We start from the raw sequence: 27,884 nt of genomic DNA, 5'->3' as shown, positions 1-27,884 counted from the left end.
CATGGAGCCAGGAGGAGGAGCTGCGCTGGGATTGGAGCTGATTGGTCAATCTGGACGTTTCGTCCAACCACAACGTTCCCAGGATGTGGTTGAGTCCGACCGACAGGACGAGGAAATCCTCTGAAGTTTGAGCTTCCCTTAAAGATGATATGCTTTAATCTAGAAAAACACTCCCCCTAGTGGCCACACTGGCTCCCTTCTTCTGCCAGCCCACAGGTTGCAGTCGCAGCTTTCTTTATATATTTATGCACAATTAAAACCCTTCTCTGTAGTTTCAGCTGCTGTTTGTAACGTTTTATCAGAACCGGCACCGTTCTGGATTAAAGCAGTTAAAATCCCCTCAGGACGGCGGCGGGCCACCTGCTGTGATGTCACCGCCGCTCGCTCGGTGGTTAGGCATTGATGTGTGATGGTGAGGGAATGCTTTAAACCACAAAGGTCCTCATAAGGAGACATCATAGTTTGGTGTGCGGCCATTTTGGCGGCGCCGTCCCGTCTCCTCGGTGCGGTCCGACCTGAATGGACTCACAGTAAGAGGTGTGTGTGTGTGTGTGTGTGTGTGTTTGCTTAAAGACCGATCAGTCTCTAGAGTGGGAGGACTTTTTTTGTTGTTTTTTGAACAGAACCGAGCCGGTTTGGTCCGACAGAACCGCACGGGAGCCTCTGGAGCTACGGCAGGTTCTCGTCTCGAAGGCTCTCTAGAATCTGGATCAGGCTGTCCAGTCCGAACACGTAGCCCGGGTCCGGGCCGTTGTGCACAGCCGTGTCGCCACGGAAACCCTTGAAGGTGGAGTGGGCGAAGTCGATCATGCGAACGTCCACCAGAGGGGGCTGCTGAGGAGGCGGCGGTGGGGGGGAAGGACATTTTGACGGGGGGCAGGGCACAAAGGGGCAGCAGTCTGTCACGATGGGCGGGAAGGGAGAGGGGGGGGCGTCTGGCGCCGAATGTTCGGGTCCCTGAGAGGACAGAGGCTCCAGGACCAAGTCCTGGTCCTGGTTCTGGTTGAAATCCGTTTCACTGGAAGTGTTGGAGTGAGGAGGGGGAGCAGCATGGAGCTCTGCAGGGATGGCGCTCAGACGTGGGCCGGGCACCGGGGCGGCTTCAGACCCCTGCAGCAGAACGAGAAGAGTCGGTCAACCAGGTCCGAAACGGTCCGGTTTATAAACCAACAGAACCAGGAAGTTCTCACACCTGATAGTCCCGTAACAGCTGTTACATTTTCAGCTGCTCTGAGTCAAACCATCCAAACTAACCGCAAAAGCCGTTCCCCTCTTTCATGTTGTTTCCTTCAGGGGTTCCCGGTGCAGCGCCCCCACAGGCGAGGAGGGGAACAGGTTGCCCAAAGAGTTTGGTTGGTTTGACTCCACAGCGCCACAGCAGATGAAAATGTAGCTGAAATGTTGACATTTTGTTCAAACCCAGTCAACCGGACTGTCAGGTGGAAAACTGTCCCGTTTCTGGATTGTGGGAGGAAACCGGAAAACCCGGGGAGGAACGCAGGCCGGGATTCAAACCCAGAACCTTCTGACTGCAAGGCATCAGTGAAACCAATTGATTTATTACATTACTGTGATTATTATTAGTTCAGTTATTGATTCTAGATTCAGCATTACCATTTATTTTCCGACAGGAGACTTATTCCTTTGAATTTTGAGATATAGTATATGACATTTATAGTATATTTTTAATATGGTTTGTATCTTTGTAACAAATAGATTTACTCATAAGACTTAAAAACTTGTTAAATTAGCTCGAGCGGCCATTTATGGGTTAATAAACTGTCAGTCCAGAATTACAAAGGAAGAGTCGGAAAAATTACGATTTAATCATTGAAATCTTGCAGATTTCCTCAGCAGTGAAGCTACAGAGGATCATCTGAACCGCGGTTCTGCTCGGTTCTGATGCGAGCGTCTTTATTTAGCCCGTTCCCTTGCAGAGGCTGACAGTTTGGGTTCAGTCTCAGCTCCACGTCGTCTCATTTTATTCTTCAAGCGCGTCTCCCTCAGGAGTTACAGACCAAAAATAGAAGCAGAAAAACCTCAGCTTGTAGTTTTACATTCAGAAACTCAAACCTGAGACGTCACACGATTCAGTGAGACTTTCACTAAAACAATTAATCTGAGCTTCATTTCAGTCAGAAATGGGTAGAGTATCCAAAAATTAAAAAAAATAAGAGAATGACACTTTACTTTTTACTTAGACGTTTAAAAAACATTTACTCAATAAGAGTAAAAAAGTATTTGGTAAGAAGGCAACTGAAGCACTTACTAACTGAACAAAACCTAAATAATATTAAAAAATTCTCCCTGACGATGGCCAGCATTGGTTTCACTGTCAAGTTGACAACATAACACGCCAACTCTTAAACGTATAGAAGAAAAAGGGATGCAGTGCTTTGCTGTTACTTGTTAGCAAGACAAGAACTAGATAATAACATCAGGAAGTTTTAATTAAGAAAAAAATAGCAAGGGATAAGGAAGTAAGTTAGCTATGCTAAGCTTGACTTTGACAACTTTAACTTATAGGTGAGCTGCAGAATTCTGTGTTTTGGTTCAGTTTAAAAAAAAGAAATAAAAAAGGTGACCTAAACACCATCTGACAGATCATCAGCAGAGTGGCATTTGAATGGGCTAATCAACCACTGCACTGTTAGCTTAGCTAATAGCAGCGGTAGCTAATCCACCTCAGTGATCTCTTACAAATAATCACATAATAAAGATTTAATTGGAAACCTGCCCATCTGCTCACCTTTCCGTCGTAGATGATGAGCAGCGAGGAAGAGTAGAAGCGGTAGGACGCCTGCCTCTCTAGCACCACCTTCAGGCTGCGGAGTTTATTCAGCATCGGCTCAAAGAGGTCCCGCCTCAGGTGCTTCCCGTTGTCCAGGAACTGGTGGAGCGCCTGGCGGAAGCCTTCGGTCGACAGGCTGCGCCCGTAGTACTTGTTCCTGCAGAGGTAGTGGCCGGTACTCAGCTGGTACACCTGCAGGGGGAGAAGGCGACGTTTAGATAATTCATCACCAAATCACTCTGCAGAGAGTAACACTGGCTGCAGCTCTGCGAGGTTTTAAAGGTGAACTTTAATGCTTCCTTGAACAAGTTAGGATCGGTCTAAACAAAACATGCTCATTACGTTTTAGCACAACATCATTCTTAGATAATAAGATTTTAATCTGCTCACTTCTGCCTATACTGAGCTGTTTTAGGGTGATCTGTCATCCTAAAACAAAACACTTGTGTTTTCCAGCAGCCATTGTACAGCACATGCAGCTCAGCCTGGGTCGCTCAACAATCAGAAGGTTTTTTGAAATGGCTCATTTTCCAGACTCCAGAAAACATTAACTTATTGCCAAAACCCCCCAGCTGGGTGGGTTCTTTTAAGCGCTTGGGCTGTTTTCTTTTTAGAAGCAGCAGAAACCCAAATAGAGGAACAAAAATGTGAAAAATGTAAATTTAAGGAAGTAATTCCCCAAAACAAGCTGGAAACTGAATAAAACTTGAACGTAACGTTTCAAATTTAAGCTATTCTGTCGACTTTTCTGCAGCTGAGTGAAGCGTGACGTTGGGTTAATGAAAGATGGACTGATGGGAGTTTCTGCTGCTGCATCCTGATGCGCTTCCTTCGCCGTTCTACCTGCATGCCACACACTCTGACGCCCAGCGTCGCCGAAGTGCTCTGCGCGCATTTCTTCATCTGCCGGGCCGCCTTCTCCTCCGTGGCGTCGTCGCCATGCTGCCGGGTTCCCATCTTCAGGTCCAGGATGCAGGGGAAGGAGAAGTGGTGGACGACGTTCTCCAGCAGCAGGAACTCTGGTTGAGACGCCGCAGTTATGGAATAAAACCTGGAGGATTTTTACAAAACCTGGAGGATTTTTACAAAACCTGGAGGATTTCATCGACTGACTCGGATCTAGTTTTAAGAATGTCAGTTGGAAAAATACACAAATATATTTGACCTAGAGAGAAATAAAAGATTTCTGCTTTCTTTCACAACAAAAGTTGGGATTTACAGGCTAGAAAATTTCAGCCGATTCCAATATTCGATATTTATACGTCTGTTATGAACAATGCCTGATATTTACTGATATTATATGAATTTGTCAACCATTTCGACACCCTGAAAAAACAGCCAAGCAAGTTTTACTAATTGAATTAATGCTGATGTGTTAAAAAAAAAAAATAAAAATCAGCCAATCCTGATGTTAACTGTCTAAATCTTCATTGAAGTACATTTAAAATGTTGATAGATGAGGTTTTTTTTCTTCAAATTTTGCTCCTTCAAATTAAGGGACATGAGGTTTTATAGTTTTTAATAACTTGTGGGTAAAATCAAATGTTTAAAAATAAAGTTAAGAGAATTTTTGTCTTCTAAGCTGGTAAATTATCTGTTTCTGTTTTTAACTGTATGAATATATTCGACTTCCAAAAATATTGGCTTATGTCATTTTATGCCAAAAGTTATTTTTTTTGTAGCTTAAATAAAATTCAGGTATTAAAAAAGTCATAGTCTTAGAAAGATAACACAATATTTTTCATAATTTTTGGTTTAACTTGTCTTTTTAAGAAGTTCTGTTAAAAGAAGCTAAAAAAGGATTACATTCCAGTTGTTGAAGATTCTGTGATTCCAAATATTCATGCAGATTTATGTATTTATTTGCACTAGTTAATGATTGTGAGTTCATTGCAAAATGTTCACTAAAAAAGTGGTGGTAAAAAAACAAAACAAAACAAAACAACACGGCACCACCGGGTTAAAGTGACGCCAACTCCCACCTGCAGGTGGCAGCATTTCTTACTTATACTAACCTGCTGCCTCAGCCTCAGTTATGGTCCATGATTGATATGGTAACAAAAAGCGACCTATTTTAGTTTAATCTGCCTGTTTGTTGTTGTTTTTTTTCTTATATTTGTATATGTAGTTTTTGGAAGGGGTTTAATGAGAAAAAGTACTGCAGAAGTTCCAGCAAACATTTCTAAAGTAGCACCACAAAATCTGTAATTCTGATTAGGGGGGGGAAAAAAATCACAAAGATTATTATGAAATCCTGGAGGAACTGCAAAACAAAAAGACTCCATGAACTTCCTGTGCTTTGAGTTGCTGCGATGCGATTGGCCGAGTGAAACAGGTGATTCCACAGCTGAGTGCAGGATGAAGGATACTGAAGAGCTTGCGGTCCTTGGACTCGGATCTCATGCGGCTGAGCTGCTGCTTGTGGCACACCAGGCTCCAGGGGTTGAAGCTGATCTTCTCCGAGGCCAAGTCGCTGTTACAGTCCAGCATCTGGAACGGGACGTCCGAGAGGACCTTTGTGTCCAGCCGGGGACTCTTCAGTTCTGTGAAACTGAAGCAGGAAAGCAGGTTGTTAACGTAAAGAGTTATCGTGATTTAATGAACCGTCGTTCATTCCAGGAAAGAACGACAGTCAATATATTGCACATCTTGTGAATATTTTTTATCATTGTTATCAGTAGCTGTGCTTCCATTAACACTATAGACATGTTGCATGTTATTGTTTACATCCGGAAATTTCCCGCAATTTTTAATTGAACCGAAACACAGAATTCTGCAGCACATCTACATGTTAAGTTTGTCAAAGTCAAGCTAGCGTAACTGAGCTACTTTCCTCTCCTCACTATTTTTTTGATAATTAAAACTTTTTCCTGATCTTGCTATCTAGTTGTCATAGTGTTGACAATTAGTAGCAAAGCACCACCTTCATTTTTCTTTTATACATCACACATACATTCAAGATTTAGCGCGTTATATTGACAACTTAGCAGCTAAAACCAGTGCTAGTCGTCACCAGCGAGCAGCTTTTTGCCCTCCAGCTGGGAGGTGGAGGGCGGATCTTAAACATGTGGCGTTATGCTGCCACTAGTCTATAATTGAGCAATTTGACATTTCTAAAATCAGCGCGCTTAATGAACGAGGCGATTTTTTTTCGTTGTATCGAAATTGGTTTATTTTGCAAAATTGCAATGGAAACACTTTTTTTGCTTCATGAGTCACACGATCAACAACAGTTACTATTAGTGGAAAATGGATGACGACGGCGCGGCATTTTCTAATTACTTACAGCATGAGCAAACTCAAGAAAAGAAAAGCAACTAAAACGAGGGAAAACTCTTCTGCAGTGTTTCTTATTTAATTGAAACACCGCAATAACAAAAGTGTTTTTGTGACATGAGCAGAATATTTGTAAAGTTTTGTAATGGAAGCGCAGCTCGGTGATGAAGTGGACAGGTTTGTTACTTGTCGGAGCAGTCGGTGTCATGCGGCTCCCTCCACTCGGCCCGCTCCTCCTTGTATTCGGAGGAGGAGGAGGATCGGCGGAGGCTGCGCCTTGACTGCTTCCGCCTCGGCTGCTCCCTCTCCGGGGGGTCCCGCTCCTCCTGCTCCCCCGTCACGCCCTCCGTGTTGTCCAAGTAGGGGTACGCCACCAGGTTGATGTAGCCGTCGGAGTCGCCTTCGAAGCACACCAGGACCACGCCTGACGGACAGAACCAGACAGAGACGATCAGAAACAGGCGTTCAACCGGTTTTAATGCTGCTGAGCTACTTTTGCTAGTTTGGCAGAAAGTACTACAGTAAATATCACCGATATTCATCTCATCGTTACCCAGGGGTGGGAGACTAGTTGTGATGCACTTGTATTGTTTATATGTCAGATAGGATCAAGGCGAGAGCGAGTCCTACGCTTGTGGCTTGTTTATTGTTGTCATAGCAACCCCATTGTCAGCCAAGATGGCTGTCAGCTACGAGTGTGACGTCACAAGAACTTTTCTGCAAGTTATAGGAGCTCATTTAAAGCAAATCATTTTTTAATATTGATGACTTGTAGATTATTTAACTTATAACAAAACATTTTTCCATGTTTCAAGTGAAATAATCTGCCAGAGTAACTAGAACTTTTTCATCAATATTAAGAACTATTGACTTAAGACAGACTCTTAAATCTCCAGACAAACACAACCGAACGTCTGGCTTTCAGAGCTGCGTCTCAGTTTAAACTGCGAATTTGTCCCATTAAAGCTGCTGTGACTCTTATTTCAAGTGGAATAAGATATTTGCAGTGGAAACTAGACCAAAACTACTTGGTAAGATTTTGTGTTTTTGCAGTCCATTGTTTCCACTGCAGATCCTCAGTGCGATTAGACGTTTATTCAAATCTGGCATATTTTCCTAACCTGGACTGAGTGTCGGGTAATGCGCTCGGCCACAGAGGCAAAAATAAACAAAACAAACCATTAAGTCTTCCTGCTTCAGATCTAATTTTCCTATTTATTTCCAGAGAAACCAGCAGGAAGCTCCCTCTGTTCATAATAACGTCACAATAAAAGTCAGCTCAGCTTCTCTTTCGTGTAATTAATCTAACTTTCCACCTGCCAGCATCTTCTGCAGAGGCGCCTCCATCTGCAGAACCACTGAGCAGCGCGATGTTTCATCAGATAGTGTCAGAAAATATGTGGGCAAAACAACCTTGACTGCTTGGAGAAGTTGCTCCTGGGCAGCTGTCTGTCTGCCGTTATTTAATCAGCGGGACAATGGCAGCAGGCAGGGATCCAAGGCTAAATATAGGCTGGCTGGGCGGCCGTCAACAGAGGGGAGGACTGGTGGGAACGCAGACCCACCGGAGAAAATATCCCCTAACGGCGTCAGACCTGCAGAGGGAGTCCGTTTCCATTCAAATATACCTGAACTCAACTTCCCTGACTCAGATATTAGAGAGCTCCCAGAAGGATTTTTTTCTATCCACGCAATAAAATCTGCAAACACAAATATTTCTCCATAGTTTTCGCTACAATAGCAGCTCTGATTGGTTCTTTCTCTTGACTTCTGCTCATTTCTTTTATTTCAGTCGCTGGATGCAATTATTCCCTCTGGCCTGGATGCTGTGCACCTTGGGAGCATTTTTGCTCCTAGTTTTTAACTTTTAGACAACTACGATGTGTAACCATGGTAACAAGGTACTGTTTTTACAAAAGAGAGCAGCTAATTAGAATCTAAAAACTCAAAATAACACCCGAACTTTGACCCCAAATCCCAGAGGAGTTGAGAAAAAAAAAAAATGTTGATGGATGCAGAGCGGGAGGAACCATCAGAGGTCGTGTCCTCATTTCCAGCAGAGTTCCACCCAAACGGCTGGACAGATTAAAAACGAGGAGCAGCAAAAGCAAATGAGGTGGATTAGCAGCTGTCATGTTATCGGACTTCAGTTCTTATCTTGATATTTTGTGTTATTTGTGTGATAAAGCTGATGATTTAAAAAAAAAAAAAAGTTTTCACATTTTGAAATTCATCAGAACCAGAAGAAAAATTAAATTTATCACTGATCTGTATCTAATCAAATTTATTGATGATGTCATGGATCCAAATTTGGAGAAAATGGTAAAAGTAGCAATCCTGAAAACACTTTTAGCTTTGAGATGTTGCCGCTGTCAGGATAAGACTTTGTTCACGATGTAATGAGAGGTTTGAGAATCCCTGCTTCACCAGCAGACTAAAGGTTTTTCCTTTTGCATCCTGTGGGAACAGGAAGTGCTCCAGCTGCGCCAACATGTCCGTGCTTCTTGTTCATTTTCTCTAAAGGCCTTTCAGTCCCTCCCAGGGACATAACCTCACCAAACTGCATGCATTATTTCAGATGATTATGGAGTAATTCCTCCAAACACAACCGAACGTCTGGCTTTCAGAGCTGCGTCTCAGTTTAAACTGTGAATTTGTCCCATTAAAGCTGCTGTGATTTATTCCAACAAAGAGCTCAAAGTGTGGAAACAAACTGGTTTCCACAGTTTGTGTCGCGTCCTGGTTTTGGGACTGATTGCAGCAGGTTGATGGTTTCCTCTCTATCTGCCGTGGCGCTGCTGGGCGACGTGTGCAGCTGACAGTTTGGGCTCTCTGGGTCCGGCTGGACCGTCACAACAAGCTGCCAGGTTCCTGCTTTCACCTCATCTATCAGCCCAACTCAAACTCTGAACATTATTCACCCTCTTCTTTCTTTCAACACATCCCAGTGTTTAAGATCATGAGCAAAAACAAAGAGAAAAAATTTCAAAAAATTAAAAGGGAACCATTATGCAAAATTTACATTTTGCACATTTTTGCACTTCCAGTTTGGCCTCTTCTGCTTCTAAAAACAACCCAAGCACTTAAAAAAACCACCAAACCGATTCTGGTGTCTGGAAAACAAGCCATTTCAAAAATCTCTCGAACCTCGAGTCACACTTTGCCATTGCCTAGCAACCCAGTCCGTTACCTAGCAACCCTAGCAGAGTTCCAGCACGTTTGGTCAGCTGGTTTTACCGCTGCTTGCGCTGTACAGTGGCTGCTGAAAAAAACAAATGTTTTCTTGTTGACTTGCCGTCCAGAAACCACTTGCTGCGTTACTGTTGGTTGAGCAGGAGGTCCCGCTGATGCTTTTCAAAACTATACAGTTGGATAATTGCTTGTATGTATGCAGTCATTTTTATGTTTGATTACAAACGTTGATTTGGGGGCGTGGCCAGCAGCAGATTATTTGGTTTTAAAGTGACAGGACGCCCTAAAACAGCTCTAAATACACAAAGCTGAGCAGAATAAAATCTCCATCTGAAAACAATCTTGTGCAAAAAAATTGTTTTTATGAACATGTTTTGTTTTGTATATATCTATCCTGACCTGTTCAAGGAAGTAAAACAGGCCAGCTTTAAAGAAAAGAGCCATAAAAAGCACGTCTTCTTTTAACAGACTGATTAATAAGACGCCTGCTCCATCAACCATGAAGTGTTTCTTCTAACACAGGGAACAGGACCAACGGCGTCTGCGTTTGTTCGGGTCTGTTTCTACGTCATCAGGCTGTCAGGCAGATCCAGCAGCGGCCGCTGATGGAGAACAGAGCCGCTACGTCTCCTCTTCCACTAAACATCCGGATCTCCTTCCTCCTCAGCGTCACTCTGCCTCTCCAGCCGTTTGGCAGGGAGATATTCTGAGCTGAGCGAATGTTACTGGACCTCAGAGAGACTTACTAAATTAGTTGATGATTATTTTCATCATTGATTAATCACAATTAATCCGATTAATCGTCTCAGCTCCAGCAATGTGCGCCGCAGCAGCCATAATGCTGGCGGTTCTGATCCGAAACATCAGAGAGCGGCGACTGACCTTTATACTCGGGAGTGAACTCCTTCATCTCAGGAGGCAGAGACTCATAGAAGCGCTGCTCTCTGCTGATCAGAGGCTTACACACAGTGTGGTCATCGTACCGCATCATGCTGCTGTGACCCCCCACCTGCAACACACACACACAGAGAGACACACACACACACACACATACACACACAGAGACACACACATATGAAAAGCTGCCAGGCATCCTGGATTTACTGACGTAAACAAAGAACTGTAAAAACACAAAATCTTACCAAGTATTTTTAGTTTAGTTTCTAGTGCAAATCTTAAAAAACTTGAATTAACTTAGAAACAGCTTTTTAGCGAGACACAGGCGTTTGTTTTAAAGGCGACGTTACTTCCTGGAACATGTCAGGAGAGATATAAACATGTTCATCATGATTCTGGGATAATGAGATTTCAGTCTGGTCAGTTCTGCCTCTTTTGAGCTGTTTTAGGGCGTCCTGTCACTTTAAATCCAAAGTGAGGTAAAACCAGCTGACCAAACATGCTGGAGCTCTGCTGGGGTTGCTAGGTAACGTGACGTTAGATTCAGAAAGGTTTTGAAACGGTTCATCTTCTAGACACCAAAAAACATTTACTTATTTGGATGATATTTTTTTAAGTGTTTTTAGACGCATCAAATGTTGCCTTTAGGTTAATAATTCCTTAACATTGATTTAAAAAAAAGTACTAAATTCACTGGCTGGGAAAAATGTTGTGTTTTAAGTGAAATCATCTGATGATGGAACTAGAACTTTTTCATCTATATTAAGGAATTATTGGCTTAAGACAAGCTGCTATATCTTAATAAAAAGTTACTTATAAGTTAGTTGTGTTTTATGTGTCTTAATTCAAGTATTAAGATATTTGCACTAGAAACTAAACTGACTTGGTAAGATTTTAGTTTTTGCAGTGTAAAAGTCAGGTTCGTGGTATTCAGGGCTTTTTGCCGGGTCCGGCCCACCTGGTGAACGAAGGGCTCCAGAGAAACGCCTCCATCTTGTGGTTTAGGTACCGCCCCTCCCCCGGTCACCGGCCCCTGTTGCTTACTGTCCATGCTGTTGGGTGGAGGGAGGCACATGGCTCCTGGCGGACGCACCGCAATTCCTGCTGACGAGGAGGACAACATCAAACGATGAAGGCCGATCCGTTTAGAGCAGGTCGCGGCCGGGTCTTACCCTGAACATGGGCTCGGGAGGGGTCGGCGCAGGGCACCACGGGCTGCTGGGAGCGCACGCCGGCCCCGGGGGGAGGCGGCGCCAGACCGAATAGCCACTTAATGAAGCGTCTAATGAGATTCCAAACCGCCACCAACAGAATCCTGATGCGCTGAAGTTGGGCCCTGGGGGACAGGATGAGGAGGACCCGCAGGGTGTCAGTCAGTGGGGGGTCGCCGCCGCGCACTGCAAGGACAGCAAGTGACACAAAGCAGAGACTCAGTGACTCGTATCAGAGAGGCGTTCTGTTTTCTGGTTCCCTAAAAGCTAAAACAATGTGTCCTAAAAACAGAAGGAGGCCAAACACGGTTCCTAGGGACCGCCAGATCCAATTAACCGTTTTCTAATGAAAGAGTAGAAAACATCTGAGCAGAGTCCAGCTTCCAGTCGTAGCCTGGAGGAAGACATGTTGACACGTTTAACCGGGGCGGGACGATAAATCAATCTCATCGATTAATCACTTTTTCTGGTTTTTAGTGTTTGGAAAATCTGTATTTTTTTCTCATCATTGACCTCCTTGGGTTTCCAAAGTTCAGAGTGATGTTAGCACGCCGTGGGGCGCCATCTTGTTTTAGTTTCCATCTATTTGGATATTAGGGCCAGGCTGAGATGTTTTATTTTTAATTCCAAGTAGAAAAGCATCAAAATTAACAGAAATAAAAGTTTGAAAACATGATTCTGAGTGCAAATAATCCACGTAATATACTACAAGTACTTAAAATAAATAAAAGCTTCAATAATTTTCTAACTTACTTAGAAAATTATTGGGGATGCAACTACAAATAATTTTAGTAATCAATTATAGATTTTCAAAAATTCAGACGTTCCACAGAATTTTAATTTAAAAACTTACATGCATTTGTAGAATATTAGAAATACAATAAAATATTTCTATATAACTAAATAACTAAAGAATTAAATATATATTTTTAAAATAACAAAATAAACATTTTATTGCCTAAAATGCGGCACCAACATTCTTTTTAGTGAAACTAAATCGTGTGACGCTAAATCGATACATCTTAAGAATAAAACATTAGTTACAAAATGTGTTTTTATCTTAAATGCAAAATATAGACATATTTTGTACATTTTGGCTTAATCACTGCTCTGAACATGTTCTTTCAGCAAATGGCCAGTTGACGATTATTTTAATTAATCGTTTCAGTTCATAAACAGATATTTTCACAGTTTCTTGTTGCAGAACTTAAGAACCCACAGAGTCCTGATGTCAACCAACATCTCAGACGGCCCGGAGGAGTTAAAGCAATTAGATCCACCAGAACCAGGACCAGAACCAGCAGTGCATGAGGTGAACGACCTTGTGAAAGGACGGGAATGACCCAGTCCAGCGCGTCGCCACGGTAACAAACGCTTTAACACAAACACGACTCTTCACAGGGTGCAGAAATATAACCGCAGCGGAAAAACTCCTGTCGGATCTTAAGTCACAATCTAACCTTGACCAAGTGTGACCGACCCACACACACACACACACACACACACACACACACACACACACACACACACACACACACACACAAACCCGGTCTTTCCCATGAGCAATGCATTTCAGTTAGAGGAGCGATCTGTGAACATCGGGTCACATCTGCTCCGGGATCAGCAGAACCTCTGAGTCGTGACCTTCAAGGAGCCGCCGTTTGTTTCACCGATCTGAAACGTGTTAGCTTGACAAAACAGCAGCCCTGCAACTAATGATCAACTGGTAATCGATGAATCTTTTGATTACTCTCAGGGTTAAATCTGATTAAAAATATTGGCACATTCTGCAGATTTTCATTTTACCACTTAAGCCTTTTTTAATACAATATTAGAAATGTTTATAAAGATTAAGAAAAAAATGAACCGTAAACAATCTGCATGGAGAGCAGCAGCAGGACCTGCACTGCATGCTGGCTCACTATTTAAGTTTGATCCGTTCAGGTTCTCTGGGCCTGATATACAGGTCCTTCTCAAAAAATTAGCATATTGTGATAAAGTTAATTATTTTCCTAAATGTAATGATAAAAATTCAACTGTCATGCAGTTTAGATTCATTGCACACAAGCTGAAATATTTCAGGTCTTTTATTGTTTTAATACTGATGATTTTGGCAAACGGCTCATGAAAACCCAAAATCCGTCTCAAAAAATTAGCATATTTCATCCGACCAATAAAAGAAAAGTGTTTTAATACCAAAAAAGTCAACCTTCAAATAATTATGTTCAGTTATGCATCAATACTTGGTCAGGAATCCTTTTGCAGCATTCAATGCAGCATGGAGGCCATCAGCCTGTGGCTCTGCTGAGGTGTCATGGAGCCCAGGATGCTTTGATAGCGGCTTTAAGCTCATCCAGAGCGTTGGGTCTTGCGTCTCTCAACTTTCTCTTCACAATATCCCACAGATTGTCTATGGGGTTCAGGTCAGGAGAGTTGGCAGGCCAACAGCGGCACCATGGTCAGTATACCAGTGGTTTTCTCACTGTGAGCAGGTCGTGTTGAAAAATGAAATCTTCATCTCCATAAAGCTTTTCAGCAGATGGAAGCATGAAGTKCTCCAAAACCTCCTGATAGCTGCTGCATTGACCTGCCCTTGATAAAACCCAGTGGACCAACACCAGCAGCTGACATGGTTCCCCAGACCATCACTGACTGTGGGTACTGAACACAGGACTTCTGGCCTTCTGGCATTTCCTTCTCTCCAGTCTTCCTCCAGACTCTGGCACCTTGATTTGACATGCGAAATTTGCTTTCATCCGAAAAAAGTACTTTGGACCACTGAGCAACAGTCCAGTGCTGCTTCTCTGTAGCCCAGGTCAGGAGCTTCTGCCACCGTTTCTGGTTCAACAGTGGCTTGACCTTTGACCTGGGGAGTGCAGCACCTGTAGCCCATTTCCTGCACATGCCTGTGCACAGTGGCTCTGGATGTTTCTACTCCAGACTCAGTCCACTGCTTCCCCCACGGTCTGGAATCGGACCTTCTCCACCATCTTCCTCAGGGTCCGGTCACCTCGTCTCGTTGTGCAGCGTTTCCTGTCACACTTCTTCCTTCCAACTGAGATGCCTTGATTCAGCACTCTGGGTTCAGCCTATTGGTTCAGAAATGTCTTTCTGTGTCTCACCCTCTTGCTTGTCAATGATGGCCTTCTGTCTGACCCACAGTCTGACCCATGGTTGCGGTTTTGAGTAATGAACCAGGCTGGGAGTTTTTAAAAGCCTCAGGAATCTTTTAGAGTTACTTCGTTGATTCAGATGATCAGGTTAGCTGCTCGTTCAGAAAACCTTTTCATGATATGCTAATTTTTTGAGACGGGGATTTTGGGTTTTCATGAGCTGTTTGCCAAAATCATCAGTAGTAAAACAATAAAAGACCTGAAATGTTTCAGTTGGTGTGCAATGAATCTAAAATATATGACAGTTTAATTTTTATCATCACATTATGGAAAATAATGAACTTCATCACAATATGCTAATTATTTGAGAAGGACATGTATACGTGCTTCCTGTTTAATGCAGCTTAAAAATCTGCTTTCAGCAACAAGACGTGGTCCAGTAACGATCAAACCAGCAGGAGAAAACCTCGTTGTTTCAATGGAAATAATGATTTTATTCATCTAGCAGCTGGGAAGGAGCAGGACGATATTAACACCATCGTATCATTTTTTTATTTATTGTGATACATTTCTTATGATAAGAATTTTGATTTATTGTTATCACAATAAATTCCCATTAATGATGTTTAAAACCTCCTGAAGCTGTGCGTAGTTTTGGGCTTGTTAGTTTTACTATTTTCTCCCATGTTTCTATCAATACATTTCAAATATAATTAAATGCAGTTACTGTGTACAGTTTATAACACAAATCTCACTTCTTTACGTGACTGGAGTCCTTAAGAAGAGTATTATAAGTGGGAATGCTTTGGAAGAGCAGGATTTGTGTTTGTGGGGCTTTAATTCCTGAATCAGTTATTTAGTTGCCTAAAAAAAGAAGTAAATAAATAATTTTATTGTTATTTTTATCATTATAAAACTTAAGTCCACATGGCCCAATTCTAATTAATGCTGTTTAGTTCTTTATTTATTGTAAATCGTGTCGTCGTCATGGCCCATGAATGTGTGAGTTGTGATTCTGTCTAAAAGTCCTACAACTTATTGTATGACTACGAAAGCTTTATTTAAAATTTCTTCCATTTTGCATTGACATAAAATTACATTTCTGTTGCCATTGTGATAACAAAACTGAACTTATTGCTTCATTGCTGTCATCTTTAGATAACTGTGGCCGTGACTGAACAGCGCGGCAGTCAGAGTCCCACAAACACAAACATTGATCTGCAGAAACATTCCCACATGGAACAGGTTACATAAAGACGTGAGTTATGTCACCCAGCTGCACGCAGTGGCTGCATTTAACCGATTTATTGGTACTGTCATGGAAGAAACGGTGGAGAAAACGGTAAAAAATAATCAACAATACAGTCAGTTTTATTTTTAAAATATCATCCATTAGAATTTATCGCTACAATAAATGGAAATTGTTAGTAGGGACGCAAGTTATCAGTGAACTTTCTTAAAAACCCGACTTTTCCCGTTTTATCAGGAGGGAAAACAGCCTTTCCATAACATAAAGGGCTACAGTTTTCATGTGCTGAATTTAAAAAAAGACGCACATCGTTATATTTTAACATTTTTTGTATATCAGCTGGGTTAGACACAGACTGAATAAACAGAAAGGTTTGGTTTTCTCCTGTTTTTAAACTTAGAAAACCCTCAAAATCAATGGAGCTTATTGGCATCATGTCTTTTTTTCATGTCATGACAGTTTTTTTGCATTTTGTCCATTGAATTGCCGTCATTATCACATCCTCACCGTCTTTAAAAAATCGTCATGCGTTTATATTTCTAAGCAGAACCGCTGTTAGAGATTTTTTGGTATTATCATTTTTGTTATTACTTTAGTTCATATTCAGTCTAATGTTAATCAATAGTTAATCAACGTTCAGTCTAATGTGAGTCAGTAAATGACGTGATGCAAATACTTTTTGATTGTTCTGTTGAATATCTATCTGTGTTCCTGTGAACTGATTGTTCCCTCCGGAGTTCGCTCTCAAGGGAAAGAGCTAGATGACCCGTGTGTTAGATAGAGCTCGCCGCCCGTCTTATTATCTCTTCTGACTTTGTTTCCCCAAATAAAAGGCCTGCTCAAGCAGAGTGAGCGACTCTGTGAACGACTCGGAGGAGCCGTTTGCTGAGCCTTCTCCTTTTGCAAAAGCTTGGTCATAAAATTCATATACGTCGTCTGTGGTTCTTTTAATGAAGGTTCGAAAGGAAAAAAACACCTATCAACCGCATAAACTGAATTTTTCATCCCACAACAGACTCCGTTTGGACCGCTTCCCTTTCCTTTCCTGTTCTGGTATGGCCCCGCCATCTTTGTTTCTGTGTCAACTGGCCCTGCTTGAGGACGACCAGCAGCGCCCTCTGATGGATGGGAGAAGCTCCAAATGGTTAATCTTTTCCATTCCTAGTTGTTACATACGTTTTCAACCGATACGATACATTTTCTTGTCTTTGTTGAGCTTTAGCCAGCGTTCTGCCATTTTCTGAATGCTTTAGCATCACAGCCACTGAAACATAAATCATCAGGGTAGGTTTGGAGTCTCTCCAACTGGGTAAACATGTTATTGTTATGAGAGGCATAAATATAGCATCCTTGCAATAATTGGACACACTGAAATTACAGCGATGATTGGAGTTGGATATGTTATGCAGCAGTAGTGAGCAGATATATTATGCAGAATTGGTACCAGTGCAAAACATGCATCTATTTTTTTATGCTGCTAAGGATTAAATGAGGCTGATGACTCACTACTTTCATTGGTCCAGGGGTTTGCAAAGAATTAAAACAGTCAATTAATTTTACAATTATTTTTTCTATAATAATGAATTAGCAATAACCCACTGAACCAAGGAAGAAGAGAGACTAACATGTCAATGCCTTTATTTACACCATATGAACACATATTCTCTGAAAAATCAATTACATTTCTGGATTTGATGTTTTAAAACTGAACTTTGCTTGTAAACAGAATCAGGACAGCTGTTAAAATAAGAGCAGATCAATCAGGGAGCCGCAATATGTCCCAACTGCTTAAAGGAAGAATGTACCGCCTGATTCAGCAGCCAGAGCTACTAAATTATCAGTGTGTGTGTGTGTGTGTGTGTGTGTGTGTGTGGAGCCCTCGTTGTTTATGGGTTTCTGTGTCTCTGGGGAATTGATGGAGTGACAGGTGTGTGTCCGGGCTGCTTGTGAGCAATGGGACGTCCTTTCATGTGTGTTAACCCAACACACACTGGACTATTTCAAAAATCCAACTGACCTCAAACACATCAGGAGATGATCTCTCCTACTGCTGTAATCTTCATCCAAATACTTTTCCACAAATCATTTTTCTCTCCTCCGTTAAAGTTAAAATAGAAACAGTCCATCAGGTTTTTATTAAACCATGATTTGTTGCTTGGTCTAAACCAACGATGCCAAAAGTCCTCAAGGGTTTTGGTTCCTTCTCTGGCTCAACACTGGAAGGACTTCTTAACTCTAAGTTATTTGTGAAAAACTCACCTATTTGTTTCTGTTGAGTACATTTAAAATATCTGTAAGTAAATGCAGTCCAGGAAATGCCCAGACGCATCGCTCTTGATTGGCTGCCGTTTGTAAAGCAGCCAATCTAGGCGCGCCATTCTTTTCCCATGGCACTGATTGGCTGAACCCCAAAGAGTGGAGATCATAAGACTGCAAATGTTAGCTTCTGCGGTAGCGCCAAGACTATTTTCACTGTGCTTACTAATGCATATTAAGGAATTATTTAAACAGGCAGCTAAAAGCATTTTTAGACGAGTTCTCAGCTGTTTGCAGGCCGATGTGAACAGCATGGGGTCCACTATGTTTACATCTTTGCTTTTTATTAAAAAAGCTTGAAGAACAGCAAACTGCACCTTTCAGGGTGTTTTGCTGCCTGGTAGTCTAAAATGCTCTGTCCAGGGACCAAAATTGCAACATTCATTACATTTTGAGCTGCTCTGTGTAAAACCAACCAAACTAATTGAAAAACCTGTTCTCCTCCTTGCCTGTGGGGGCGCTGCACCAAGAACCACTGAAGGAAACAACAGAAAAACCTCTGAAGAAGACACTGAACGCAACTTCGCTCTTCAGGAAATTTTAACAAAAATGGAGAGGTATCAGATTTCAGCAGTTGTAGGATTTCTCTTTTGTCTTTGGTTAAAAAAAAGAATAAAAAATGAGCCATTTTTCCTGTTAGCGCTAAACTAACGCATTTGTTTTGGTTGTATTTACCCAGAATGCCCTGCGCTGTAGTCCACTTCCTGCTTTAGGAGTGGTTTTCGGTCCGCTTGGCGTTCACATATGCATTCAAACAGAACCAGAGTTCACTTCAACCAAACCGAGACCAGAGGTTTGTAGTCGGAGCAGATTTTGCTTTTTTGATCCGGTGACGCGTTCACACCTCCCCAAATGAACCAAACCTTCCAGACAAATGGAGTGCAGTGTTTCCTCTAAGTTTATCTGATGAAGAAGGAAGAGGGGTCAGGTTTTTCTGATGCTCTGAGATGTGTTGCTACTTCACGTTGATGTGATGTTTTCCTTCTGGTAAACTTTCCCTGCTTTTGGCTCCATAGCTGATTGAGAATATTCCTGAATGCAGCAGAAAACATTTCCTGGTTGTTCTCCAGCTCCACAAGTCATTAGGAAATATTTAAGCAGTTGTAGGATTTCTCTTGTCCAGCAGCGGACCGAACTGGGCTGGTGTGAATGAACAGTTAAAGAGATGCAGACGATCAGTTAATGGCGTATTTGACAGGAAAAACTCTCCCTCTCTCTTTACTCCTTCAGGTTTTATTTAGTTTTTCACAAACTGCAGCCAAATGTTGCATCAACTTCTGTTAAAACAAAATTAATGCCATCTGTAGACCTAAATATCCTCTTTTTACTTTTACCATATTTTACTTTTATTTACCCATTCCTTGATGTTTTTTTTCTCCAACCAAATTAAATCTAAAAAATAATCACAGTCGTTTAGTCAGGCCACAGAAAACCACCTTTCTGTCTTCGGCGCTCTACAAAAAGTCTTCAGCATTATTAACCTCTTGTTCCTCAGTACTCTGACCACCAGGCCAACAAACAAGCAAAGGTAAAAACAACGTCACGTCTAATCTGACCCCCCATGTCCTTCTTGGTGTGGTGAGCAACCTGATCAGACAGCCAATCAGCTTAGAGGATCTGTGTGAGCATATCTTACATCATCAGCAATCACCGGGACAAAGCCGCCGGTCCGCTTCAGCTCTGCAACGCTGACAGACTGATTAAGCAGCTATTTCAAACCGACTGACCACAGGGCTGGGTGTGTGTGTGTGTGTGTGTGTGTGTGTGTGTGTGTGTTTGGGAATCCTCCGTCCTTCACTAAGTCACAGATGAGAGAGCCAATTAGGGACTTCCAGAAATATCCAAGAGTTGAAGTAAACAACAGTTTTAGTGTTTTTGGAAGTGAACGTTTTCAGAGGACACATCATCAGTTTTTAAATTATTATTTTCTTACACCCTTGTCCCTCAGTGGGGTCAGGAGGTGCTGGTGCCTCTCCAGCAAATGTTTCGGGTGAGAGGCGGGGTCACCTGGACAGGTCGCCAGTCCATCACAGGGCAACACAGAGACGGACAGGACAAGCAACCAGGCTCACACTCACTAAGGAGAATTTAGAGAGACCAATTAACCTGACAGTCATGTTTTTGGACTGTGGGAGGAAGCTGGAGAACCGGAGAGAGCCCACCATGCACACTCCACGCAGAAAGACCCCGGGCCGGGAATCGAACCCAGAACCTTTTTGCTGGAAGGCAACAGTGCTACCTAGTGCACCACTGTGCATCCCACAAATGATTATTATTATTATTATGCTCAATAAATAAACCACGTGTGAAGTTCTGTCCAGATTCCACTGTAGGAATCCAGAAATGTGCATTATTTCATCAGCATCACCTGAAGGACTGAAACTGCAGCAGAGACGGTTTTCTATTTTCGTCGGACTGACTCTGTGAAGAGGTTCGCTGAGGCGTTGCAGGTGTTCAGTACGTCAGAGGAAGAACTTTTCTACTCCTTAAACTCATTTTTGGAGCAAAGCAGGACAGGTTTGACGTCAGCTTTCAGTAAATGACAAAAACCAGAAGAAAAAACATGCAGGACTTCTGTCCATTCATCGCTCAGGGCAGAAGTTAAGGAACGAAGATTTCTGTTCCCACAGGATTCTATAACATGAAACATTTTTTGTTTTTTCTGTATTCTGTATTTTATTGAACGCACCAAGTTCCAATTAAAATTACAGCAATGCAAACAATAAATGTTCAAAGGAGTGGGTAGAAGTATAACCTTATTAAAACCCAGCCCTTCTCATCACAAAATGATCCTATTTATACGTTTTGTTTCATTCTACTTTCAGATTCCTGCAATTTCTTTTTGTCTCAACTAGCCCTTATTTTGAAGGACAATTGTGTTTACAGAGAATTAATAATTCCTTTTATTTGCCGTTTCTGTTTTTTATTTTGGATATTTAAAATGTTTTCCAGTGTTAAATGTTCATCAGAATTTAAGGTTTACTGATCGTAGAGCATGTGTACCTGCAGTATCATGTCGTTACCTTTGCACTCCTTGATAATGGTCTCAAAACAACAATATGATCGTTCATTGCAATAACTTCTGGGATAATTTAGTGTCCAGCAAATTTTGTTACTGTGACAGGCCATGTCACCAGGTGACTCAGAACCACCGATCACTGCACAGACGCTCAGAACAGATAAATGTGCCAAAACTTTCTCCAGCTGAACAGAAACAAAACTGAAGTTATTTTCTTTTTTCTTTGGACCTAAAGAGGGGCGATCGAGACAGCTTCAGTTTTAGAGGACTAATGTTCCAGCGACATCTAGAGAAACTCATCCATGCGTTTATCTTCAGTTGCAATGACAACTACAGCAGCGTCTTCACAGGTCTGACTAAAGAAATCAATCCTGCAGCTGCAGCTGATCCAGAACGCTGCTGCTGCTGGCGTTCTGACTAAAACCAGGAAGGTGGAGCACATCACCCAGTTCTACAGTCCTTCACTGAGAGAACAGACTTTAAAATACTGTTGGTAGTTTATAAGTCACTGAACGGCTTAGCACCAGAATACATTACGCATTTTGTCCATACTACACTGTAAAAATACAAAATCTTAACACGTAATTTTGTCCAGTTTCTAGTGCAAATATCTTGGTACACTTGAAATAAGACACAACTAACTTAAAGAGAACTTTTCAGCAAGAAATATGCGCTTGTTTTACGTCTAATTCCTTAATATTTGTGGGAAAGTACTAGTTTCATTTCATTATTTCACTTATAACAAGACATTTTTCCCATGTTATAAGTGAAATAATCTGCCAATGGATTAAGTACTTTTTAAAAATGAATATTAAGAAATTATTGACTTTATACAAGCTCCTATTTCTTACTGAAAAGTTGCTTGTAAGTTAGTTTAGTCTTGTTTCATATATTTCTAACATCTGTAAATAGAAAATACAGGAACTGAGAAAAATCTAAAGACAACAGAGGAAGAAATAAATACGGCAAAAGAAAAATAAAACTACCGAAATGACAAATCAAGATTTTGGAAGACAGTTTTGGGAAAAAGATGCAACACTTTTGAGGTGCCATCCATCCCAAACTCATGTCTTTTAAGTTTCAAAAATAAAAAAAAATTTTAAAAACGTAAGACAAACACAGCTGCTGCTGCTGGGTCCCCTGACACAATCCAACAGCTGCTGAGTGATACACACAGAAAACCAGGAGAACAATGTGTCCCGTTAACCTTCGCCTGGGAGGGGAGACAGACCACATCAGCTACAACACACACACACACACACACACACACACACACACACACACACACACACACACACACACACACACACACACACACACACACACTGCCTCTTTTGACACCACAGACCTGAGCCAGCAGCCACAGCGCCCAGCATGTCAGTCTGTCTTCTTTAAATGAGAAACATTCACATCACAAATCAGCTCTCATGGCAGAAAAGAGCTGCTGGTTCCGTCTCCAGATAAATTATTCTGCTTTTAACCTGAAGAATCACCTTTTCAGCTAAATAAAGAAGAAAACTGAAGAAACATCAATGACAACCTCACAGACGACATGCTCACTTCTCTGGTACAGATGGAAATAATCGCTGCACCGAGTCCCAGAAATCTATCAACGACTGTTTAGATACATCATGAAGTCATAACATTAGGAGAATAAAGACACAAAATTCTGAGAAAAAAGTTGTTATATTAGAAAAAAACAGTTATTAATGTCTGATGTGACCAGCTTGGTGGCTCTGCGGTCGTTTGTACAATAATTACGATGTGTGGAAAGATGAAATTATGTTATTAAACTAACACTAGTTTATAACTTCACACGATGCTCAACATTCCTCATTTTATCGCCGCGCTAAGATTCACCTAGCAGTTAAATCGCTACTTTATCTTCTTAATATTACTTCTTCATTCTGTTATAACTTAATTCTCATAGTTTTAAAAAACGAAATTAACTTTGTTTGGTTCCAATATTACAAATGACTGCGTATATTTTGAAAAAAACAACCAGAGTGATTTGCTGAGACGTCGCATCAGAGCTCATTCGCTCCATTAAAGCTTTTTTCTAATTAATGCCACTTTTTTCCTCCTACTTTTACAACTTACTCTCTTAATTTAAAACTATTTTAATCTGGCTCTAATACTCTGTTGTACAAATCTCCATTGCATTACATGCAGCTTGTTGATAAGTGTCACAGTAACGGACCCTCACAGGTGAGCCAGGTGATGGGACCCAACCTGCTGGCGGTCTGACAGATCAGGAAGCATCAGAACGATGGGTGAAGAAGAGAGAATTGTGGGAAATCTCATATTGTCATTACAGCTTCTAATAACGGCTACTGTTTGTTTTGATTAAGTTATTTTTCAGTTAATTAAAAGGATTTTCTTTCGAACTATGCACACAGAAACTTAACGGTTTATGTGCCTCGTTTGAATCATAATCAGTTTTAATTCAAAGTGTTTTTATAATGTAATAATGGCTTGTATTGATTTTCTGTTTAGCCTGTTTGGTTTAATGCAGAGGTTCCCAAACTGTGGGGCGCGCCCCCTAGGGGGGGCGCCGTGCCATTGCAGGGTAGCCGTCTGGATGAAAAAAAAACATGAACGCTGTATGCGCTGGGTTTTTACCTTAGAATGGCCAACTCTCTGTTATTCCTGTCAATTTGATGCAGTAGGGGCTTCCACACTTCCCATATCTGTGTCCTCTGTCACTTTTATCAGCAGTTAAAACTGTTTAATCCGTTGTTAACATGTGGTAACCTGTTTTTCCGAGCCGCCTTCAAACGCAACATGAGCGCTACGACGCTCGCTCTGGGTTTACACCTGTGCAGCAGTGAAGGAGACCTGCTGCTGCTGAGCAGAGCTACACAGGTGTGTTAGAATCATGGCAGCAAACCAGCAAAACGCAAAAAACTTTTCAGTTTTTCCCCTAAATTAACCGACTGAGCTGAGTAAAGCTGCTGGATGCAGGTAATGTTAGCTAAAAGATGACTAGCTAACATCAATACAGCACCTTGAGCTTAACAAGTAGCCTGTAGGCTACCGATTTTGTTGTCTATGTTCAGCTACATACATTCATTTTTCCCCAAAGAAAAGTCGATTCCTCCCCACCCGTTTTTAGACAGGGAGTCTCTAAGAACCCTCTCTCCCCCCCTCACACGTCGTTCAACCAGACAGCTATTTGTAATCCATAGGGGGGAGGGGGGGGGGGGCAGAAAAGGTTTGGGAACCACTGGTTTAATGAAAGTTTTCCTGCTTGAAGTTTGCATGTTCTCCATGTCCGAGTCTCTCTGGGTACTCCGCTTCCTCCCACAGTCCAATAACGTGACTGCTGGGTTAACTGGTCTCTTATATTCAGGGTCTCAACTAGAACTGTTGCAATAAACAATAAATCAATTAATGGCACAATAAATTAAAACAAACTCAATCATTTCCATTTGCATGATTTATTGTTTTTCCTCTCTTCTCTTTCTACTAAAAACTGGATGAAAAGTTTTCAGTCTTTTCAACTAGCCCTGTTTTGGAAAGACAATTTTGTTTACAGAGACTTTATAACTCATTTTATTTATTGTTTCTGCTGCTTCGTTTATTTTGGATATTTAAAATGTCTTCCAGTTCCAGTTCATTTCAATGTTCATTAGAATTTAAAGTTTATTGGTCTTTGAGAATTAGTTTTTATTATGCCACTACCATTATATTACTTCAAAGTGGTCTCAAAACAATATTATCGTTTATCAAATATTTCTGGGACAATTTACCGTCCAGCAGAATTAATTATTGTGACATAGACAGTGGTTGGATGTTTGGAATCATTTAGATATTCTATTAAATATAATTAAAAGAGAATGAAGTAAAATTGATATTTTCTGGACATTAAAACACACAGGCCCGGCTTTAACCAATAAATATGTGTCTAAACATTAAACAGGGAAACCAGGACAAAGACAGACAGCTCATCTCCATTCAGGAGATTTAAATAAAATATAAAAACATTCAAGTGTTTTTTTTTCCTGTCTTATCAGGAAGTAACTGGGAGAAACTTTACAAACATCTAAGCCTCACAGTTCAGCCTTTGAAAACTTCTGCAATAATCAGATGCGTCATCCGCCATATTTGTTTTGAAACAGTAGCAAAATATAAAATAAAACAAAATATAAAATACTACAAGAGGACGATTGTCAGGAGCAAATAAAAAAAACCCACCAGAATGATGGTGGCAGGAGACGGGACATATGGAGACAGCTCAGCGGGAGTCCGAGTCATTATTTCCAAAACGCTCCACTTTTCTGGCTTGAATACAAACTAAGTTTCAGAAAAATAACGTTCCGGACAATGACTGACTACACAGAGCTTAAAATATCCACTAGCTTTGGATGTTTTCCCTGGATTTCTAGAGAAATGTCTGGTAAATAATAAGCAAATCATCCTTGTCCTCTCCTCCTAATGCTGTGATGCCATCTTGAATAACCAAAACAAGCCGTCTGAGAGGGGAGAGGTTATTAAAATAGAATATCTGGCGGTATGCTGCAGCCACAAAAGCCACTGCATCCTGTTTAAAGCTTCCAGTCGCTCCCAGTGCGAGCTGATAGCTGCCACTGCCTATTTAATAAAACGATCATTCATAAAGCAGCATGACTAGGCAGCCCTGCATTAAGACAACACAATCAGCATAATTCAAGCCGTCTAATCAAACAAATATCATCAAACGGCTGATTTTCAGACGTCAGAAAATCTGAAGTAGAGCAAGTAAACAAGGAAGGAAACCTGAATGCGAGCAGGTGTCAAAACAATACTTTAGCAAAAAAATATTTTCTTACGACGTGTAACCACCTACGTAACATGAAACCACACACAAAAATAAACGTTTTTGAATATTATTATTATTATTAGCAGAACTGCTTCTAAATCCATATAAATAATCCCAACACCAGAGACATTTTGTTTTTAAAAATTGAGCAAAAAAAAATTAAGGTCTGCTTATTTTACTGATTATTTTTTGGTTGAGTTCTTCCTCCCGTTTCTGGAAGGATTTTTGATCCAACTTTTTGCCTTTTTACAGTTGTCATCATGCGTAACCATGGCAACAAGGTGTCGTTTTTTTTTTTTTTTACATCTGGGAGAAGCGGATTAGCATCTAAAAACTCAAATAACACCTGAATTATCAACACAAATTCCAGAGGGGTTGAAAAGGAGGCTTCAAGGATGCAGAGCAGGAGGTTCAAGCATTTCCTCCATCAATCAAAGTTTCTCTGCCTGGCTTTCTAACCGTATATTCAGATAGCAAATGAGGTGGTTTAGCAATGATTGCCAACAACTGTTCGTGTCATCTGGGACATGTCGTGCCATCTCTTCATGAAAATGAATCTGTTTGCATGTCCTCACAGTGATACAGCAACAGTCTTCAATCAGAGGATTCTTCAGATTCATTGCATGACTGACTGCTACTGGAGGTCCTTCCTTGATGCCCACAGCATCACCATCCACTCGCTTCAAAGATACTTGGATGATAGCAATTAATTTTATTTTGGGATAAATCAAAGTATTTTTCAATTTGAATGATTAACATAAATGTAAATAAATAAATTAAGTCAAGAAAATGTAGTAATGTATATAAAACCACAAAGGACTTGCATGATCAAAGACAATCTATTTTATATAAAGCTTATTTAAGCTAAAACGTCAGTGTTTAGATGTTTATAAAATGAACTGATAAAGTGCAAATGTAGATTTTACCCTAATTATAACATATTGAAGCAAATACTGATTTATTCAAATCAATAAATTCCTATAAATAGTTAAATATGTGTTAGCAGGGCTGAGTCCCCGGGTGGTAAAACCTACCAACGCCTCTGGTCTTTGGTATAATCATATTTACACAGAGCTACACAGCAGCTTCCAGCGAATGAAACTTTAGGAGAGCCACCTCTATAAAAACAACAACATCTTAACTCCTGATCCAGAGGCTCGGCCATTACCCGCCAGCAGAAGGACTTACTGTCACATTACACGTTTATAGAGACAGGTATCAGTTAGCGTTAGCTGCCGAACTGGCCAGCTTCTTGACCTTAGCCTGACAACCAGCAAGAGAAATAAGTCGATCACTTTCAGCATTTAAATAAGCTTAGATTCAAAATAAAACATCACCTCGTTTTATACCATCGTCCCTCGTATTTCCACCTTCCTTAAGAGCAGCTCTGACCCTCAGGCTCGCCCGGAAAACACTGTCGTTACACAGAGTCTAGTTGCCGTTAAGTAGCCTCGCATGCTAACGGTGCTGGCTAACATCACGGACTGACGTTACGCAGCCTCTCCGGTTAGATTGCACCAAGCTGTCACAACAACAACACACCTTCAGGATCACGGGGAGCACGCTGGACGTCACTGAAGACAGGCGAGGTGGACCGGAGGAGCTCATCAATCTTGATCCTCGGTGCTCTAACTCATTAACGACCGTTATTCCGGTTAGGGTTAACGCAGACTGTTTAGATTTTACAGTTCATTAAGACGACTCCGGCGCTTTGGCGCCACCTTCCTGCGGCACTGCCAAATACAAGAAACGGTGCCTTCACTTACATCAGAGGATTTATGCAACTTCACATGTCCACCATTTGAAAGATAGACAGTGTTATGGTACGGGGTATTATTCATGAGATTTAAAGCCATATTTTTACTGATGGTTATAATATTTACTTTCAAAGTCATAACATTGATGTTGAAATTGAAAACTGATATCCATTCGTCATTATGATGACGAAGGAATATCCAATTTTACGAAAGCTTTAATGCTGAAATTATGGCTTGTGTCTGATAGCTATTACATAGTTTA

At 41.2% G+C, this 27,884-nt stretch overlaps 1 protein-coding gene across 2 annotated transcripts; it reads right to left on the bottom strand.

Moving 5' to 3' along the window:
• Positions 1-586: 586 nt before the first annotated feature.
• ip6k1 (inositol hexakisphosphate kinase 1) lies at positions 587-27,683 on the bottom strand. Of its 2 annotated transcripts, none has more exons than XM_008408345.2 (9): positions 27,408-27,683; positions 11,329-11,553; positions 11,115-11,257; positions 10,142-10,268; positions 6,254-6,491; positions 5,161-5,342; positions 3,635-3,810; positions 2,750-2,983; positions 587-1,110 (listed from the first exon to the last, which is right to left on the bottom strand). In XM_008408345.2, the coding sequence occupies exons 3-9, from the start codon at positions 11,229-11,231 to the stop codon at positions 670-672; spliced, it is 1,515 nt and encodes a 504-aa protein (XP_008406567.1). In that variant the 5' UTR covers positions 11,232-11,257; positions 11,329-11,553; positions 27,408-27,683; the 3' UTR covers positions 587-669. The 2 variants fall into 2 exon arrangements, with proteins under 2 accessions (XP_008406567.1, XP_008406568.1); XM_008408346.2 differs by lacking the exon at positions 27,408-27,683 and adding an exon at positions 27,203-27,378.
• Positions 27,684-27,884: the final 201 nt, after the last annotated feature.

The sequence above is a fragment of the Poecilia reticulata genome, linkage group LG5, assembly GCF_000633615.1.
Source record: "Poecilia reticulata strain Guanapo linkage group LG5, Guppy_female_1.0+MT, whole genome shotgun sequence".
Classification (NCBI taxonomy): Eukaryota; Metazoa; Chordata; class Actinopteri; order Cyprinodontiformes; family Poeciliidae; genus Poecilia; species Poecilia reticulata.
The sequence above is the reverse complement of the archived record's forward strand: the minus strand, read 5'-3'. Positions and strand labels throughout refer to the sequence as shown.